The sequence below is a fragment of the Pteropus medius genome, unplaced genomic scaffold (genome assembly GCF_902729225.1).
Source record: "Pteropus medius unplaced genomic scaffold, Ma_sr-lr_union100, whole genome shotgun sequence".
Taxonomy (NCBI): Eukaryota; Metazoa; Chordata; class Mammalia; order Chiroptera; family Pteropodidae; genus Pteropus; species Pteropus medius.
Window position 1 is genome coordinate 20371 of NW_024353588.1, and position 18961 is coordinate 39331.

General features: G+C 54.0%; 2 protein-coding genes across 2 annotated transcripts; one reads left to right on the forward strand and one right to left on the reverse strand.

Moving 5' to 3' along the window:
- The first annotated feature begins 752 nt into the window (after positions 1-752).
- LOC120593178 (centrosomal protein CCDC61-like) lies at positions 753-10437 on the forward strand. The gene is given in 8 exon segments (XM_039850905.1): positions 753-787; positions 1072-1251; positions 7675-7907; positions 8521-8686; positions 8785-8859; positions 9115-9300; positions 9586-9641; positions 10244-10437. Coding segments are annotated over 8 exon segments (1125 nt in total).
- A 720-nt stretch (positions 10438-11157) lies between these two features.
- PGLYRP1 (peptidoglycan recognition protein 1) lies at positions 11158-14866 on the reverse strand. The gene is made up of 3 exons (XM_039850904.1): positions 14534-14866; positions 11970-12091; positions 11158-11396 (listed from the first exon to the last, which is right to left on the reverse strand). The coding sequence occupies exons 1-3, from the start codon at positions 14812-14814 to the stop codon at positions 11218-11220; spliced, it is 582 nt and encodes a 193-aa protein (XP_039706838.1). The 5' UTR covers positions 14815-14866; the 3' UTR covers positions 11158-11217.
- Between the last annotated feature and the right edge of the window lie 4095 nt (positions 14867-18961).

The following is an 18961-nucleotide window of genomic DNA, read 5'->3' on the forward strand; positions in this document are numbered from 1 at the left end:
AGCTGACTCTAAGTTCAAGCTGGTGGGCAGGTAGGAGAGGATGTGGTTAGACCTCAGGAGCCCCAGGTAGCCAGGGCAAGGCGGGAACGTCGCTTCAGCCTTCCCTTTGGAATCTTCAGTGTTGAAGTTTGTATCATTTAATACTGGGTTTGGCGACAAGTAGCACAATAGCCATCACTAGCGCCTTAAACAAGCCATAGTTTATCACTTAACAAGGTGTCTAGGGAGGTGGTGGCAACTCAATAATTGCATTAGGAACGCGGTCTCCTGTTTTGTTATGTTTTTTTTCATCATCCTTAATGTGTTGGATTTTCACTTCATCCTTATCTCTTCCTGGTCAAAAATGGTTGCTGGAACTCCAAGCATCGCGTCTGCATCAAAGCAAGAGGGAGAGGAACAAAGATGCGCTTGCTAATTGTACCTATTGTTTTTATCAGGAAAACTAAAGTGTTCTCAGAAGACTCTCGACAGATTTTCTATAAGATTCGACCAGAAACGGTCACTCGGCCTTTTCCCTAATATTTGGCCAGAAGTAGTCACATGCAAGGAATGCTGGGCAAATGACTGTCTGGCTGTCTAGTCTTTCTTTAGCGGGAGGCAGCAGGGGAGAAAGGCGCTGGGAATGGCTGGCTGTTGGGTGGCCGGGGACCGTGTCTGCTCCCGTTGTTAATTGCTTCCTGATTTCTGGTGGGAAGTTCTCATGTTATCAAGTGCTGTTCTGTGAATAGCACCCGGTGGAGCAGTTAATCAAGATGCCCTACCTTTCGCCAATCCAGGGGGGACCCAGGTCAGGCCATCTGGAATCTCCTACCACGGAATCTCAGGGTTAAGCGTGGCTGTAAGTCACATGACCCAGTGGTTCCACGATTGCTCTATAAGAGAGTCGTAGGGGTGGCTTGACGGGCGCAAGGGGCAAGGGGCGTGGGGTCAGGGAGGGGCTTGAAATCGCGTTTAGGACCCGATCCCCTAGGAAGGTGAGGTGTTTGGAACAGTGCGTTTTCCTGCTCTCGGGGTCTGGTAGTGCCCTTGGGGGATTGTTGGCCTCCGAGATGCCACGGTTCTAATCCTCAGGAGTCACTGCCCGCGGCCCCTCCCATACCAGGGCAAGCCGGACCCTGTGGTCCTCCAGGGCATCATCCACTCACTGAAGGAGGAGCTGGGCCGCCTTCGGGGGCTGGACCAACAGGACCCTCGGGACCAACAGGACCCTCGGGACCCCCGAGACTCCGAGATCTGGCACCTGCGGGGGCAGTGAGTCTGGGGGGTGGGCAGCTGGGGCTTGGGGCACATCTCATCATGCACTTTGGGACCAAATTATTCTTAGCACTGTCAGGAGGATGGTGGGCCCCCATTCACCAGATATCTATTCTGAGCCTCTCTTCTGCGCTCACCTTGTGCTGGGTGGTGCTGGGGACAGAGTACAACCGAGACAATCCTGGCCCTGCCCTCCTGGGACTCCCAGTCCAGAGGGGGAGAGGGATCCGTCTGTTCACAGTGAAGACTCAGAGTGGGCGGGGCGAGGATCCTAGAAGGGGTCCCAACCCTGCCTGGGAAGAGGGGTGTCCCAGACAGAGGAGGCGGCGCATGCGAAGACAGGGCGAGCCGGGCGCTCTGCTCAGCGCCTCCTCCATGCTGGCCCCTCCTCTGCCCCCTCCAGTAAGTGGCCAGCCACTGTCATAAGGGGGCAGCCAGCCACTGTCACATAAGCACCTGAGTGTGTCGTTGCAGAGGGAGATGGGGTTAGTCAGGAAAGACCTTGGGCTGCGGGAGGTCAGGACAGCCCCCCATGGGGTCCTGTGGTGCATCAGATGGATGGGCGAGGACGTACTCTGGGCAGAGGGGACAGTGCGTGTGAAGGCCTCATGTGAGGGTGGGGACGTGGTGAGCACGAAGAGAGAAGCGAAGAAAAAAAGGTTTTGGCATGTTGAGTGTCCGCTGTGTGGGGGACTCAGTCTCCACCTGGAGGGATCCCACTCATTGGGGAGGGCGAAGAATATTTTTAGTAGCAGCAGCAGCATTTAGTAGTAGTAGTAGTAGTAGTAGTAGTAGTAGTAGTAGTAGTAGTAATAATACCAGGAGCCAATGTTCGTGAGCATTTAACTGTGTGCCAGGGACTCTGCTCAGTGCTTTATCATTTTAGTTTATTTGATCCTCACTGAGTAGGCATTGCTATCGTCCCCATTTTACAGAGGATGAAACGGAGGCACAGAGAGGTTAGAGAACTGGCCCTAGGTCACACAGTGAGTAAGACGGCAGTGTAGACCTCGAATCCAGGCAGATGGTGCAATCCCACTCTGGTGCCCTTAGCCGTTGTGCACGGTTGGCAGCTGCCAGCCCAGGACGGAGCGCTCAGTGACGCCAGGGAGGACCAGCCCTCTGCCCTGCCGGGACTGGGAGCTCACGGGGCTGGAGAAGCCTGTGGGTCTTCCTGGAGGAGCTTGGCAGAGTAGTGCCGGAAGCCAGATAAGCTTTACTTTCAGATCTGGTAGGTGTGTACATGTGTTTTCCAGGATGGCCACAAGGTGGCGGCCTCTGCCTTGAGATTCCCACAGCTGGATAGTGGCTGCTTTTCCTCTTCCCAGTTTGGAGCTTGGCAGTTTGGGAAGACTCCAGGATTTATTCATTCATTCATCCAACACTTAATGAGTTCCTACGGTGTGCCAGACATGCTGCCCAGCACTAGTTAATATTTCCTGGGCCCTTCTTCAGTGCAGACATGGTCTCAGCACTCGTCCTACAGTCCCACCACTTACGGATAAGGGATTATTGTCACACTCCACAGAGATGTGAAGTGGAACTGCCCGTGGTCCCCTAGCCGGTCATTAGTGGAGCAGCGCTGGATGCAGGCAGCCTGGTGAGAGAGCCCAGGTTCCCACCCAGTGGCCAGACAGCTGGCCACGCTGTCCTGGTGGGGTGGGGTGGGGATCCAGACAGAAAACAGGTCATCTCCCTGATGGACGCCAGCTCGGCAGCTGGAAGGAGACGCACAGACAGCCGGGAGGGCAGAGAGCACAGGGCCGTGACCAGGCCTGGCCGGGCCAGGCGGGTTTCCGTGCGAGGCGATGTTCGAAGGATGAGCAGAGTCGTTCATGCCGGGAGGAGCGTTCCAGGAGGAAGGAGCTGCACTCGCAGGGAGAGGCTTGGCTGGAGCACCGAGGGAAAGGGAGGACGGAGGATGGGGCAGGGGGACTTGGGTTGCAAGGGGCCAAATGGGAAGCTCCTTGGAGAGCTTGGGGAGCCACGGTTTTTTAAAAACAATGTTCTATTCGGAAAAGTCCCAAAAACACACAGAAGTAGACGGCAGCATAATGCGCATGCGCTTGTGCCCAGCTTCAAACGTCCTCTATTTTTTACCCATCTTGTTGGATCTACACTCCCCGCTCTCTCCTGAGAAGCAAATCCCAGACATCGTTTCTCCTCCATAAATACTCCAAAATCTATCTTCAACGTACAGGGACATTTAAGATAAAAACAGAAGCACCGTTATCACATACAACAGGATCGCCAAAAACTCTATAGTGTGTGTATGTGTCGACAGGTCTCCGATCATCTCACAGATGTCTTCTGTGAATTAGTATCTCAATGCAGCCACACATTGCAACTTGTTGATGTGGTTATTAAATCTCTGAATTGATTAAAGTACCCCCTTTTTTCATGCTGCTTCGCTGTGGAAGAAGCCACGTCATTTCTCCTGCAGAGTTTTCCGCGGTCCAGATTTTGTGGATTTGATCTTCATGGTTAATGGATTCCTCTGTTTTCTATATTTCTGATGAAGTAGTTATTAAACGGATAGGCTAACCCGGTTCAGGTTTTTGGGAAGACACCTTGCTTCTGTCAGGAGGTGCTGAGGCCGATGACTTCGGATAGTGAGAGCTGGATCTCTCTCTCGTAAAGTTCTCATCAGCCCAGCACCTTTGGGGTGTTTTCGTTTGCATTTCTCTCATTCCTGGTGAGGTCGAGCACTTTTCCTTACGTTCAGTCACCAGTTGGGCTTTTGTGAGTTGCCTGTTCACCTGTCATGTTCGTTTTCCTTCTGGTCGCCCGTTTCTTCTCGATTTCTAGGAGTTCTTTACATGGTCTGGAGATCGGCCCTGTGTGAATTTTGTGTGTTTCAGAAACTCTCCTCCTTGCCTTCCCTGGGCCTTTTCACTCTCTTCATGTAAGTGTCTTTTGATCCACAGAGGTTCTTCATTTTTATACAGACTCATTTATATGTTTTTCCTTGGAAGTTAGTAATGTTTATGTCCCGTCCCAGAATCCTCGTGCCCCGGTGTCACGAAGACATTCTCCTTTATCATTCTGTATAATTCTGACATCTACAGTTCACCTGGGATTGATTTTTGATGAGGCGGAGGTCCTTTCATTGATAGTCGATCATCCATCCCAGTGCCGTTTATTGAAAAGAGTGTCCTGAAGAGTGTCCTTATCCTCCTGCTCAGCCATCGTCACCTTTATCACACATCGTGTTTCTGCACAGGTGAGATCCTGTGCTCTGTCCGCCAGTGGTTTATGTGTCTCTCCTGGTGCCAGCGCCATCCTGTTTTAGTTACAGTAGCTTTGTAATGAGTCCGGTGTTGCGTAGATTCCATCCTCTCACTTTTGGTTTTTTTCCAAGATTCTTTTGGTTATTCTTGGCAATTTGCGTTTCCATATGAACTTCTGAATTAATAGATTTTTCAGTACAACACATACAACTTGTTGGAACTTTTATTGGTAGCGTATTGAATCTATAGAACAATTTAGGGAGAGCCGAAATCTTTATAAATACTGGAGTGAGTGTTCCAGTGTGTAGACAGAGTGAGTCTTTACATTTATTTAGGTCTTATTTAATATCTCGGTAACGTTGTTCCATTAACCCTTGTTGTTAGATTTTCTTTTCATCTTTGGGTACTTTTGTTAATGGTTTCTTTCCTTGAAATATCAATCGTGTTGATTTAAGTATAATTGATATTTGTATATTGATTTTGCACCTAGCAACTTCAGTTAGCTTTCTTATTATTTCTAATAATTTATCTGTAGATTCTTTCTGATTTTCGGTGTTTATCATCATCTGCAAATGACCGTTCTATTCATTTCCTATCAATCCTTATCTTTCATTTCTTTTTCTCGCCTTATCGCACTGGCTGGGACCCCCGGTAGGATGTTGAGAAGAAGTAGGGATAGGTGGCATCCTTGTCTTACTCTCGATTATAAAGGTAAATTCAAAAATGTAGATATCTGTATGTTTTTCAGATCCCTGATTGATTTTAATTTTCAGGCAGGGTGAGAACAACTGAGTTAATATATAGTTTTGGTAATTATTGATGATCAATGGCTAGATAGATTTTTCATTAGGAGTTGGTAAAGGGTAATGAGCTAATTCCATGATTCTGCTATCGTTCGCTGGACTTCTTCGACAAGGAGAGCATTCTCGTATCAACTGTTTGGTTTCCGTGAGGTACATTTCCCGTGGGAAAGGCATGATTAATGCTTGGTTTTCTCCCCCCGCTCCCCGCCCTTTATTTACCTTTTGTCAGAATAATGAGTTGGTTTCCCTACATCCCCATGAAGATCAATGAGTTTTGTTCAGTTTTTACTATGATTATGTACTCACGAATGTAAATTTAATTGATGGTATGTTGGTTTCCTATGGCTGCCATGACAAATTACAAACTTTGTGGTTTAAAACAACAGAAATTAATTTTCTTCCCATTCTAGAGGCCAGAAGTCTGAAATCACTTTCACTGGGCTGAGATCAAGGTGTGAACTGGGCATTTCTCCCCCCAGAGGCTATAGGGGCAAATCCGTTTCTTGCCTCTTCCAGCTTCTGCTGGCTGCCACCTATCTTTGGCTCGCGACCACTTCGCTTCAACCTTTGCCTCTATAGTCACGTTGCCTTCTCCTCTTCTGTGTCTAATCTCCCTCAGCCTCTCTTCTACAGGATTCCTGAGATGATGCTTAGGGCCCACTTTGATAATCTCTTCATTTCAAAGTCCTTGATTTAATCAGATCTATAAACTTTTTCTTTTTCCATATAAGGTAACATTTACAAATTTCAGAGATTAGAACACGGATGTCTTTTGGGAGGCTGGTATTCAGCCCACCACAGACGGCTACCTTGTTTTATGGCACGTCAAGATGTCTTAGACTTTCCAGCCCCAGAGCCGGTAGAAGTAATTTTTCCAAGGAGCACTGGTTCCTTTTAGAAGGAATTTGTATTTAGAGACCACAGGCTGGTCCTAAGGGGTGCTCATGGCCATTAGTTTGACATTGCTATAAGGCGTTTTGAGGTGGAAAGAGCCAGAAAGTAGACACATTTTTAGAAAGAGAAAAATGATGTCCGTACTTATTAACCTCTTTCATGTATATGTCTTTTCTCAAGTGAAAAATCTTAGTTTTCTAGTAATAGTAACGCAATTCATAATTATGTATTTGCTTTATTCTAATAATACCAATGTAATTACGAATAATGAGAGTATTGAATGAATTTAAGATTTCTTGGCAGTTCCTTTTGCTCTTAGGGTATATCCTACTAGCTAAAATTGAAAAAATTTTTTTTTTGCTCACTTGATAATTCTCCAGTATGCCACCAACTTCAATATACAGTTGGAGCGGTTTGAGTCACTTTTCAACATTCTAGCGATTGCTTTGGTTAAAATTTATTTGTGTAGAATTTTTTTTTATTATTTTTATTATTATTATTATTATTGTTTTTTGGGGTTTTTTTTGGCGAGGCAACCCTTGGTTGACCTCATAGATCGCAAGGATCTTGTCAGCTTACAGTCCCTTACTTTTTATTTTTTATACCTACAGCACCTGGTCTTCCCAGGTGGTCTCCCATCCAAGCACTAACCAGGCCCTACCCTCTTAGCTTCCGAGATCAAACCGCATCGGACTTGTTCAGTGTGTAGAATATTTTCACAGTTCCAAAGTCAAAAGTAAAAAAGAGGGTATATTCAGAGGGGTCCAGCTTATATCCTGGTTGCCAATTGTCCTTCCATCTTTCATGGGTAACTTACTTTTTAATTAGTCTTATCTATTTTAAAAATACGATCATGTGTAATTTGTAATTCCCTTTTTTCCTTTTACATAAGGACACACACTAAACATTGTTCTGCACTGTTTTTAAACTTATACCCGGTTGTCACTTGGTGACAGGACATAGAGATCTTTCTTGTTCCTTTTTACAGTCGTGTGGGACTCAGGCGAATGGATGTGCCATAGAAATTCAACCAGTTCTCCGTTGATGTACATTTTGATTATTTCCACGCTTTGCTATTACAACTCGTGCTGTCACGAAGAGCCTTGTGTGCGCACGTTTTTCTTAAGGAAGCATTCTGAACGCGGCGGTGTGACCTGATCGGATCTGCATTTTAGAGAGTCCTTCTGTGAAGGGGAGGCCGTGTGACCTGGCTGGAGGCCAGGGGCAGGCTAGAGCCAGGACCAGGGTTAAGCTTTGAGGGTATGGAGGACAGATCAATGACATCTTTTGGAATTAGAACTCACAGGGCTGTGTTCGCCCCGTGGGGTGGATGAAGATGACGTGGCCTTGGGGGCAGCCTGGAGCGGTGGGTGCGCCCGTCGTGGGGGAGGCGAAATGGTGTGTAAGGACCCCCAACGAGGAGTGGGGATGATTCAGGAGCCCGCACGGGCGCACCCAGCCCTCGCTCTCTTCTCTCTCCCCGCCCCGCCCGGGGTGTCGCGCCTGGCGTGGGAGAAGCAGGAGCTAGAGGCACAGCTGGGCGGATAACGCTAAGAGGCGCTGTGCGGGCTGGTGCACGGGCTGGTGCGCGGCCTGGAGCTGGAGCTGCGGCAGGAGCGCCGCCTCCGGACCCGCGGGGCCAGCACCGCAGCCTGGATGTCGCTGCCTGGCAAAGGAGATGAGGGGCGCGGCGGGGGCGGGACCTCAGCTGTGGACTCGCCTGCAGGTGGGCTCGGGGCGTGCTGGGCGGAGCCTAGAGGTGAGCGGCTGGGGTCTGAGTGACGGGGCGCGACCTGTGCAGGATGGAGGTGGGTGAGTAAGGGGGAGGGGATACAGGGTAGGGGTACCTAAGGGACTGCATGCAAACAGGCGGGCTCCCATAGTGGGCAGTGGTGGGCGGGGTCTGCGGAGAGATGAGTGCGGCTTGAGGCTGCTGCATCAGGAGGTTGGGCCTGGATGTGGAGACCCGGGGAAAGGGGCGGGGCCTGAGGGTCTAGTTGCGCGAAAGGGCATAGAGCAGCTGATGAAGATCTTGCTTATTTGCCCTGATTTTGTACTGAGGTGGGTGGTGGGAAATTGGGGAGTTCCAGGGAGCTTTGGGAGGCCTTGGAAGAAGGCCGCAGTGAAGGGGGTGTAGGGAAGTGACATATATATTTTGGGGAGTTTCGTGGGACACTGAGAGGGCGGAGCGTCTGTGCGAATCTAGTGAGAGGCTGTGGATGACTAGCGATTGTGGGAAGATGGACCTGAAGGTTCGGAGCTGGTGCAGGCCGGGAAGGAGCTTGGGACAGGACTTGTCCTGGCCGGTGGGAAACTGACAGCGGGTCCTGTGCTCCCAGGAGCCGGACTCCGCCAGTGGTGCCGCCCCCGGACCGGGAGCACCGGGCTGCATGGTCTCGGGAGCGCTCCACGTCAAGTGGCCGCGGTGCTGCCCGCTCATCGTCCCGGGAGAGCGGCCGTGGGGCCTGGGGTCGAGGCTCGCCCCTCGCCCTTCCCCACGGATCTGTGCCGCCCCAGCCCCTGAGCGGGAGGAGGCGGGATGGACAGACTGGAGCGGCGGGGGCGTGATCCTGTAGCCCCCGCCTCTTGTTCCCCGTCCCAAGTGGTCGCGTGCCGCGTCTCGACCCCACAGCCTTTGTGAAAGCCAAGGGGAAGCAGCAGAGCGAGATCAAGGTGAAGTCAGCGCCCCTCCCTCCTCACTGGCCCCTACCCCTGCCCCTCGACCTGGCTGTCTGACCTGCCTTCACCCATCCTTGTCTCCCACCTGTCTTCATCATCTGTCACCTGCTTCCTCTCTCCCTTCGCCCCGTGTAACCGCGGGCTGGTCACCGGCCCTGGCTGTGACCCACAGGGAAGTAGCGTCCTCACATCAATGGGGCGCACAGGCTGGGTGGGGCTCCTTTCCCGCTCCCCAGACCTTTCCCGCTCCCCAGACAGCAGCAGCAGTGGGACGGCAGGGAGGAACCGACTTCGCAGCGGAGGAAGCGGGGACGGCCCGTCCATCTCCTGGGCTTGCCAGATCGGCCCCCTGCTGCCCTGACCTGCCGAGGGGACGCCGCCCACCGCCCCCGACACCGCAGCTCCTCCAGTAATGGAGCTGGAGACGGCGGGGCGCACGGGTCGGCACGAGGCTCCGCGGTGCCAGTGAGAGCGGGAGGCTCACGGGCTCCTTGTCTCTCCAGGGGACAGCTCCTGCAGCGAGTTCGAGGATCTCCGGATCCCTCCCTAGAGGGTAAAACTTGGGCTGGGGGAAAGAACCGCCTCCCGAAGGTGTCGGGGAGATGGCAAACGGTCTTTTAGAGGGAAATTGAGTGGTGGAGCCTTTAAACCCTTGAGAAGGGTGAGGTGGGCGGTGCCAAAGACACCTCCCAGTGGTCCCTCAGTGCTCCGCCCTCTCCTCTCAGCTTCCCGCCATCCCAGGAAGCCTCCCCGCCCCAGGAGCTGGAGTGGGTCCAATACGGTGAGTGTCTTTCCTCAGGCCTCGGAGGAGGAAGGGGCAGCATGAAACACCAGAAGCCGCTGTCCCCATCTTCCTGATTTCCTTCTGGGAATGGGATTGCAGAGGCGGCTCTGAAATGCCTCTGGATGCAGAGTATTTTGAGACCATTGGATGGGAAGGGAGCGTGGGGTTGGGGGAGGCAGGGGACGCTGGATGAGAGCACCCTCGCGGACTACAAAATGCTGGGTCTTCAAACCAGGCTCCTCCTCCCACCACCTGTGCCACTCCAAGGTCGTTACTCAGCCTCTTAGTATCTCGGTTTCTCAGGCACATGTGGATGGTACTAATGATGTTCACCTCCGAGGGTTTGGGTGTAGATACAAAGTCATTTAATGTAAGCATCAGCCCTTATTTTTTTCCCCGAGATCCTTACGTTCAGATGTTGCAGTGGGATTTGGGGGGCAGGAATAGAGAGAGGGCGCCCGACCCCTTGCGTGCCTCCCCGTGCAGAAGTTCGCACCCGTGGAACGCGGCCGCCATCAGAGATGCCTGGCCAATTCTGGGGGCCGGGGACCCATCAAGGGTGAGCCTGCGACTCCACATCTCCCCTTCACCTGCCCCAGAGTCCACTGGGGTGGTACTGACCGCAGCAAATAGGCCCCAGAACTCAGAGCAGCTTCAGGCCCCTCACAGCCCTCTACGCCCAGGCTGGCTCGCACAGATCCAGCTGCGACCACCAGGCGGCCGACATGGCCGAACCACACGCCCCTCGAAGGCCTTGCAGGAATACATGAACCAACTGGACACGCGGTCGTGACCTTAGAGAGGGAGCACTGTCCCTCCATCCCCTAACCAGCTTTGGATTTGGGTGGGGGCAGGGCTGGTGTGCTTCCAGCCCCGCCCCTCCCGGTGCTCCTGGGGTCTCATGTGTGTGAGGCCCTGGCCCCTCCCGCTCCCCCAGGCATTGCATGCTGAGAGGGTCTGTGTGTTTTGTAAATAAACATATTTGCCTTTGGGATCCCTCAGCTTATGACCAAAGAGTAGGGGTGCAGGGGGGACATGTGAGAATGAGGCGGGGATTGTAGTTGGCAACTGTGTGCATTTCTGGGCATGTCTGTGATTGGGGGACAGGTTGGGGTTCAGGCTTAAGAAAAACTCCCATACTCTAAAGCAGTGTGAGGGGGAACTGTGATGTGGTAGTGAGCAGCCTGTCCCCAGAGGGGTCCAAGTAGAGATTCTGCACAGGAAGTTTCTGGCTATGTGGTGGAGAGGGGCGTCTCACAGCATGGTTCACCGCCTGGGAGGCCGCCGAAGCTGCTGTCAGTGACATCAGGGCTGGCTTGGTGCCGAGTCCTGCGTTCTGACCTGAGACCTCTGGGTTCTGAGCTGTGACGTTGCTTCTGAGCTGGGATGTCCGGGGTCTTGGTTCAGGGTCGGGGCCTCTGGGTTCTGAGCAGCAGCTGGGACAGCGCTGGGAGGCGGGGGCACAGCCGTGGTCTCGGTGGGAGGAAGGTTTGCGGCGGACGGGACACGGGAGCACAGTCGGAGCTGACTTTTATTGGGGGGTGTGGGTTTCTGACGGGGTGGAGATAGGGCCTCACACGCGGTGTCGTGGCCACGTCTGGATGATTTCGTACAGCTGATCTCCCGGCGAGAGCGTCTGCTGCACGTCCCGGTGTCCTTTGACCTCGTACTTGGGGTGCAGGGCTCCTTTAGCCACACCACAAGCCAGCAGACTCTTGGCCGCCCTGATGGCCCGGGGCGGGGGTGTCCGCTCTGGGTGGGGCAGAGGCAGGAGTCCAGTCAGGGCTTCCTCGGAGGGCGGGGGGAGTGTGGGGCAGCGGTCCCAACTGTGCACTCCCAGCCGGCCTGCCAGGGCCCCGATCCCGCTCTGCCGTTCCCTAGCACTGACTGAGCTGCTCTCTGCCTCAGTTTCCTCATCTGTGAAAGGAGAGACTAGTGGGACCCGCCACAGGGCTATGGGATACTATGCTTTATAGAAAGCCTATTGCATGGTACCTGGTATGGCGAATGCCAGCTGTCGTCATAATTGCTCATTCTCCCTTTCCCCCAGGCCTTTGGGTCTCCTGCCCACAGCAATGCTCTTACCAAGCACTGCTTGGTGCCATGGGCTGGCAGAGGAACTTTTCTATAGGTGAAGTAATCCTCACCCGAACTGTGTGGTTGAAATGGTTATTACCCAAGGGAGGAAATGAAACTCAGAAAAGCAGTCACTTGTGCAAGGTCACGGAGCTTGTAGGTGGTAGTGTCCCAGCGACTACACGCTGCTCTGTGCTGCCCCCAGGCCCGTGTCAGCTCCCTGTCCTGACGGGCCGGACAGTCACTCACCCATGTAGTTGCCCATGAAGGTGATGCCGATGGATTTGGAGTTCCAGCTTTTCCCCGAGTGCTCCCCCTTGCCGGTCCAGCCCCGGCCCTCATACACCAGCCCGTCTTCTCCGATCAGGAAGCTGTGGGGGGCGGGGGGGGCGGGCGGGAGGGTGATGAGTGAGGGAGGGCCTCCTGGGAGAGGACGCCCCCCCTCCTCCACGCACCCCTGCCTTTGTTCCTGTCACTCACGCACAATTTCCCCACACCCTCCTCGTCCCCTGTTCTCCCTCAACAACTGCCATGACAGTGGCCCCTGCCGTTCCAAGCACAGCTCTGTGTGCACCTTTCTCATCCTCGCAGCGACCCGTGAGTCACTCTTGCCCGCATTCTGCAGAGAATCAGAGAGGTGGAGACACCTGCCCACGGTCACACAGCCAGCCAGGGACAGACAGAGCCAGGATTTTCACCCAGGTCCCCAGGACTCCCATGCCCAGGATCTGATTCCTTGCTCTCTCCTGCCTCCCTGGAGGATTTGTTGAGCTCTTGATTTGCTAAGTCCTCACATGCAGCCCTCTGAGGCAGGCACTGCTGTCACCCTGACTTTAAGCTGAGGAAGCAGAGACTTAGAGACGATTTGCCCAAGGCCATGCCTCAGAGGCCCCTGCCTCAGAACTCTCCATCAAGAAGCTCTTCTGCCCTCACCCCAGCCTGCTTCCTGTCCTGTTACCCGCCAGGGTCCACTTCAGTGACAGGCTCAGGGACTGCAGGGCTGGGGCCGCCACCGGACATGGAGCCTGTAGCCCCGGCAGATCCTTAAGACTCGTTCGACACCCCTTGATTGAGCCAGTGTGACTGGGCACGTCAGAGTTAACTAGAAGATGGATGCCTGGAGCAGCAGCATCTGCCACCTTCACCCCCTGGCTCACGGTCGTCAGTGATACACAGCGTGTTGGAACGTCCGAATCTGGGGTCCTGGATCTGCCACTTAGAAAGCCAGACTCTCAGAATCCAGATCTGAAGACACTAGAAATACCACAGTGACACAGGCCCCCAGGACTGGGCCGGTAATGGCCCTGCTTATGTCCCAGCACCTGGCACAGGCGACTGGTGCTCCTTGTGTATTTGTTCAACGGATGCATCTAATTTAAAGCTCCACCACCAGCACCAGGTGAGTGCAGTCGCGGGCCCCATTTTACAGGTGAAGTAACCGAGGCCCTGATAAAACGTGAGGTGACACGGGGGGAAGATTCAGAACATTTGGGTCAGGCTCTGAATCCTAACATCTGAGAAACAGACTTGAGTCTGCTTTCCTGCAGGCGGTTTAGGCCCGAGGCTGCGGAGCCAGGCTGTGGTCTTCGTGACTTCGAGGGCACGCCGAGAATGGGAGTGTCTTGGAAACAAAATCTTGACGTTGGAACCTTTGACGTGTAAAATCTTGACTCAGAAGAGCTGGGGATACTCTATGAGGCTTCTAGAGTTCTCCGAGTGAGAACCCCAGAGTTCTTGGCCGCACCCCGGCCCGACTGAAGCCCTGTAAGGGTGGGACCTGGGAACCTGCATTTCCAGTAAGGCGCCGGCAGCTAGAAGGAGAGCGTGCTCACGTGTGTCCCTTAGCTCCTGCCTCTTCAGTAGAGCCAGAGTCCCCACCAGGACCCACAGGCCCTGTGCCCCTCGCTCCTCCCAGCTCTTCCTCCCTGCCTTCACTCCTCCCAGAGACCTCCGGCCACCCTGACCTCTGCCCTTTCCGCCTGGCCTGCTGGCTTGGCCCCACCCCTATCCCCCTGAGGTCCCTTCAGCTTACTATGCTTCCCCAGCTGCCCCATCCCAGAGCCACCTCAGAGCCACCAGAACGGGAAGATGTTCCCTCACCCTGCCCTTCCAAAGGAGCCTATGTGGTCTGGTTTCCGCTTCTCAGTCACCCCAGTTCTATCCCATCTGAATCCATCGTGCGGCCTGAGTTTCTCCCTGCTGGTCTTTAAATCCAGTCGGGTTAGGGTCGCACTGTTTGAGGCTGTGTTCCCAGCCCAGCAACTGGCATGTGGCCTGGGGTGGAGCAGGTGCCTAATGGCCGCAGGCCATAGACTCGGGGACTAAGCCTACGTGCCAGGCGGTGTCCCGTGCGCTTTGCGTTCCTGGGTGTCATGATCAGGCGGCCCATAGTGCCTGGCCCCGGGCTCCGGCCAGCATGATCAGAGCCGGGACAGGACCCAGGCCCCAGCTCAACCAGGCTGACTGTCTGCCTCCCAGCAAAGGACCAGACTTGGTTGTGAGGAGCCCTTGTCACCTCACGTTTTCTCAGGGCCTCGGTGGCTTCAGGGGCTCCAGCGGAGAGGACACTTTTGGTGGGTGTTGGCAAAGTCTGTCTTTTCCTCTGGGAACCAGAGTGCGGACATCGGCCCTTCCCCCCTCCGCCTCGCATCTTTGTGCCGCCTGCACGCGCCGCAGCCCTATGTGGTGACTCGGGAGAAACGACACCGACGCCGTGCGGCTGAGTCCATGTGCCAGGTGTCCCCGGCGTCCCGGCCGCGGTCTCCCGCTCGAGCACAGCCGTCCCGCCTCCTCCCCCTCCCCCCCACGCTTACTTGTAGCCCACGTCGCAGAAGCCGAGCGTCTGCTTGTGGTAGTGCTGCACGTTCTGGGCCTGCTGCCGGCACAAGACCGGCGTGTTGCACACGCTGCCCGCCGTGTGCGACACCACCACGTAGCGCAGTGGTTGGTTCAGACTCTGCACGCACTCGGACGCCTGGGCCCCCCACTCTCTCCGGGGCACAATGGGGCCGCAGCAGGGCTCGTCTTCTTGCGCTGCTCCGAGGCCAAGCAGGGCCAGGAGCGCCCAGGGGACCAGCGCGCAGCGTCGGGACATGGCGCGCAGGGAGCACCGGTACGGGGCGCAGCGCAGCGCGGGCCGCCCGGGCCGCCTTTATATGCCGGGGCGTCACGGTGGGGCGAGCCTTGCTTCACACCCCCGCAGGACTTCGCCGGGAAGTTACGCGGAACCCCAGACTCTGCTTCCTTCTCCCGGACGCTGCAACAGGATGCGTCTGTGGTTGGATCTGAGCTGCGGGGAGGGAGAAGCCATGACGAAGCCAAGGCGCCCTTGCCCAGCTGAGCATGGGGGCGGGGAGGCGCACAGGCCCCTGGGCGCTTTTGCCCTGTGGTTTCTGCAAGAGCCGGGGCCTGGATCCTCACCCTGCTCTGTGGCATCTCTCCGTGGGGCATCGGACGACTCAGCAGGAGCTTCACACCGGAAAGACACCGGCTGTGGGGTGTGTGGTTTGGGGTGCGGGGTGAGCTCTTCTTCCTTCTTCCCGCAGGTACCGAGGTCACGAAGACTGCCACTTTAAAAACGCTTCTCCCAGGCCCCAGCCTGGTGTCATTTAACCCCTTCGGCAAACCTAAGAGGTGAGTCGAGAAGCCCATTTCACAGTTGAGTAAACTGAGGCCGGGAGAGGCAAAGTCGTGTTGCTGAGACTTGGGACATAGTCGAGCCTGGTGGCCCAGACCCCGGATTCAGAGCCAGGCTGCCTGCACTTGAATTCTGGCCACATTTTAGTGCGTGAGCTCAGGCAGGTGACCTGACCTTTCTGTGCCTCAGTTTCCCACACTTGCAAAACGGGGATGATCATCGCTAATAGGGTCAATGTGGGACTCGATAGGTTGACAGGGCTGAGCCCTGTTAAGATGCCCGGCTCATAGTGCCACATGCGCACCATTGAGACGCCACTCAGTCACGTGTTTCCTTCCATCATATTTTCCACGCTCAGGTAGAGGATGCTTCTACCCACGGGATCAGTGCACGGCACGCCAGGCATCTCTCAGCACTTTTCATGAATTTCCACATGCTCCCCACAGGTTTGTGAGATACTATGATTAACCTCCTTTTATAGTCAAGGAAACTGAGGCCTGGAGGGCTTGACACTCACAGCGAGAAGATGGTGATGCTGGAGCTTAGCCCCAGGCGTCCGAGCCCCAGAGATGAAGTGCTAAATCATATATTCCATTTCTTACAAACATATATAAGGCCATATTTAAAAAAAATTAAAACCATGCATATCACTTTGCTTTCTGTCACCTAATATTTCATGTGTACCCCTCCAGGTCAGTGCATCTTACTCATAATAATTGCGTAATGTTTCATAGTACAGGCTTGCCATTTTGACATATTTTCTTTTTTTGATGCTTTCGAGTTGTTTCCCCTCAAAGCTGTACAAAATATTATCAGATATATAGCCCTACATGCTGAAACATTTATACATTTTAAATATAGACTCTAGGTCAAAAACTATACATATTTAATAGATATTACTAGACCGTTATCCACAAAAAGCTGTTTGCATTTCATATTTCCACCAATAATGTACTGGAACTCCCACTCACCCTATCTAAATATAAGGTACAAAGTGATATTTCTTTGTAGCTTTAATAGGTATTTTCTAATGAACACTCAGTAGATTGTCTTTTTATGTTTGCTGCACATTTGGATTTGCCATTTGAATTTGTCTTCTGTCAATAACCTGTTTATCTCCATTACCCATTTAAAAAATAAACTGATGTTTATTATTATGTTATCAGTTTGCACAATGAAGAAAAGACGCCCATAACTAAGGCTATTGGGTTGTTTGTATGTACATTGTGAATATCAATTCCTTTAAAAAGCATATCTATGTGTATATATAGAAGTTATGGAATAATTTTTTATATATATACATATATAAGTTATTGAATAATACACTCAATTCACGTGAATTATAAGCCAAAAGTAGAGACTTCTGAGAAATTTCTCACTTGCGGCAAATGCACAGGCATCCCCAGTGCCTTGGGGCTCTGTAGGGAAAGTTCAGTCATCTGCAGGTACGTGGGTTCAGAAGTTTGAGAAGCGCTCACTGACACATTGGGCTCCTTGAGGCACAAACTATGTCTCATTCCTCTCTGTACCCTCATGCTGAATTCAGGGCCACCCACAGAGAGCGATCCCAGGGACGCTTTAGTTCACCCTTCCATTGTCCCATCCGCGCATCCATCCTTGTTGAGGAACAATCCACAATGGCAGCCTTATAAAAAAAGGATTTATAGGGATGACAGGCCATTCCAAGTAGTTGCTTTTGAAAGCATCTTCCAAGAAGTTCTGTTTAGCTCTGGCCCAGGGGGGACACGTAGCCCCTGCTGGTAGGCAGGAGGCAGTGAACGTGTTGTTGCTCTGCAGAACTGAGAGTGTGGTAAAGATGTGATGGAGAAGACACTGGCCCAGGGTCACAAACTTTGTTAGCAGCCAGCGTGTACTAGAGCCGCCGCTGCCAAAGGACCCTTGCTGTGAGCTGGGCCTCCAAGGGGCTCCCTGGCAGATTGAGAAGGCCAGCACCTGTGGTCGGAGACCCGAGGTGCATGAGACACATCTGATCCTTCCATCGCTCCACCCAAGTCACCCTCTGGCCTGCACAGCCCCTCCCCGGAGTGTGGAGAGCGGGGTCCAGAGCAACAATTCAACATGGTCCCTTCTCATCCCAGAGACCCAGGAGCTCCTTCCTGAGGCCTCAGCTCCTTGCTGCCTTCTTAATCTCAAAGCAGACTTCTGGACTGGAGCAGACACTTCCCTCTCTCTCACCTTTCTGCCTGGGCTGGTCGTGGTGGTTCCTGTATACTCATTCAAAATTCGAAAACTAAGTGTCATACAGGTGATCACACAGCTCATAAGTGATAGAGTCAGATACAGACCCACAGCTGTCTGAAGTCTCCCGAAACAGCTCTTTCCACCAGTTTAAGGCTGCCATTTGGCTTGTTCTTTGACAAGGATGGATGCAGCAACTCACTTCTTAGGTTTGCCGAAGGGGTTAAATGACACCCGGCTGCGGCCTCAGAGTGCATGTGGCACTATGAGCCAGGCATCTTCGCAGGGCTCAGCCCTGTCAACCTATCGAGTCCCACATTGACCCTATTAGCGATGATCATCCCCGTTTTGCAAGTGTGGGAAACTGAGGCACAGAAAGGTCAGGTCACCTGCCTGAGCTCACGCACTAAAATGTGGCCAGAATTCAAGTGCAGGCAGCCTGGCTCTGAATCCGGGGTCTGGGCCACCAGGCTCGACTATGTCCCAAGTCTCAGCAACACGACTTTGCCTCTCCCGGCCTCAGTTTACTCAACTGTGAAATGGGCTTCTCGACTCACCTCTTAGGTTTGCCGAAGGGGTTAAATGACACCAGGCTGGGGCCTGGGAGAAGCGATTTTAAAGTGGCAGTCTTCGTGACCTCGGTACCTGCGGGAAGAAGGAAGAAGAGCTCACCCCGCACCCCAAACCACACACCCCACAGCCGGTGTCTTTCCGGTGTGAAGCTCCTGCTGAGTCGTCCGATGCCCCACGGAGAGATGCCACAGAGCAGGGTGAGGATCCAGGCCCCGGCTCTTGCAGAAACCACAGGGCAAAAGCGCCCAGGGGCCTGTGCGCCTCCCCGCCCCCATGCTCAGCTGGGCAAGGGCGCCTTGGCTTCGTCATGGCTTCTCCCTCCCCGCAGCTCAGATCCAACCACAGACGCATCCTGTTGCAGCGTCCGGGAGAAGGAAGCAGAGTCTGGGGTTCCGCGTAACTTCCCGGCGAAGTCCTGCGGGGGTGTGAAGCAAGGCTCGCCCCACCGTGACGCCCCGGCATATAAAGGCGGCCCGGGCGGCCCGCGCTGCGCTGCGCCCCGTACCGGTGCTCCCTGCGCGCCATGTCCCGACGCTGCGCGCTGGTCCCCTGGGCGCTCCTGGCCCTGCTTGGCCTCGGAGCAGCGCAAGAAGACGAGCCCTGCTGCGGCCCCATTGTGCCCCGGAGAGAGTGGGGGGCCCAGGCGTCCGAGTGCGTGCAGAGTCTGAACCAACCACTGCGCTACGTGGTGGTGTCGCACACGGCGGGCAGCGTGTGCAACACGCCGGTCTTGTGCCGGCAGCAGGCCCAGAACGTGCAGCACTACCACAAGCAGACGCTCGGCTTCTGCGACGTGGGCTACAAGTAAGCGTGGGGGGGAGGGGGAGGAGGC

What these genes read in the sequence shown, in the direction of transcription:
- PGLYRP1 (XM_039850904.1), bottom strand. Translation starts at nt 14,814, where the DNA reads ATGTCCCGACGCTGCGCGCTGGTCCCCTGGGCGCTCCTGGCCCTGCTT. An exon ending in TTCTGCGACGTGGGCTACAA is followed by an intron (nt 12,092 to 14,533) that starts GTAAGCGTGGGG and finishes CGCCCCCCACAG; the next exon opens with CTTCCTGATCGGAGAAGACG. An exon ending in CTTCATGGGCAACTACATGG is followed by an intron (nt 11,397 to 11,969) that starts GTGAGTGACTGT and finishes TGCCCCACCCAG; the next exon opens with AGCGGACACCCCCGCCCCGG.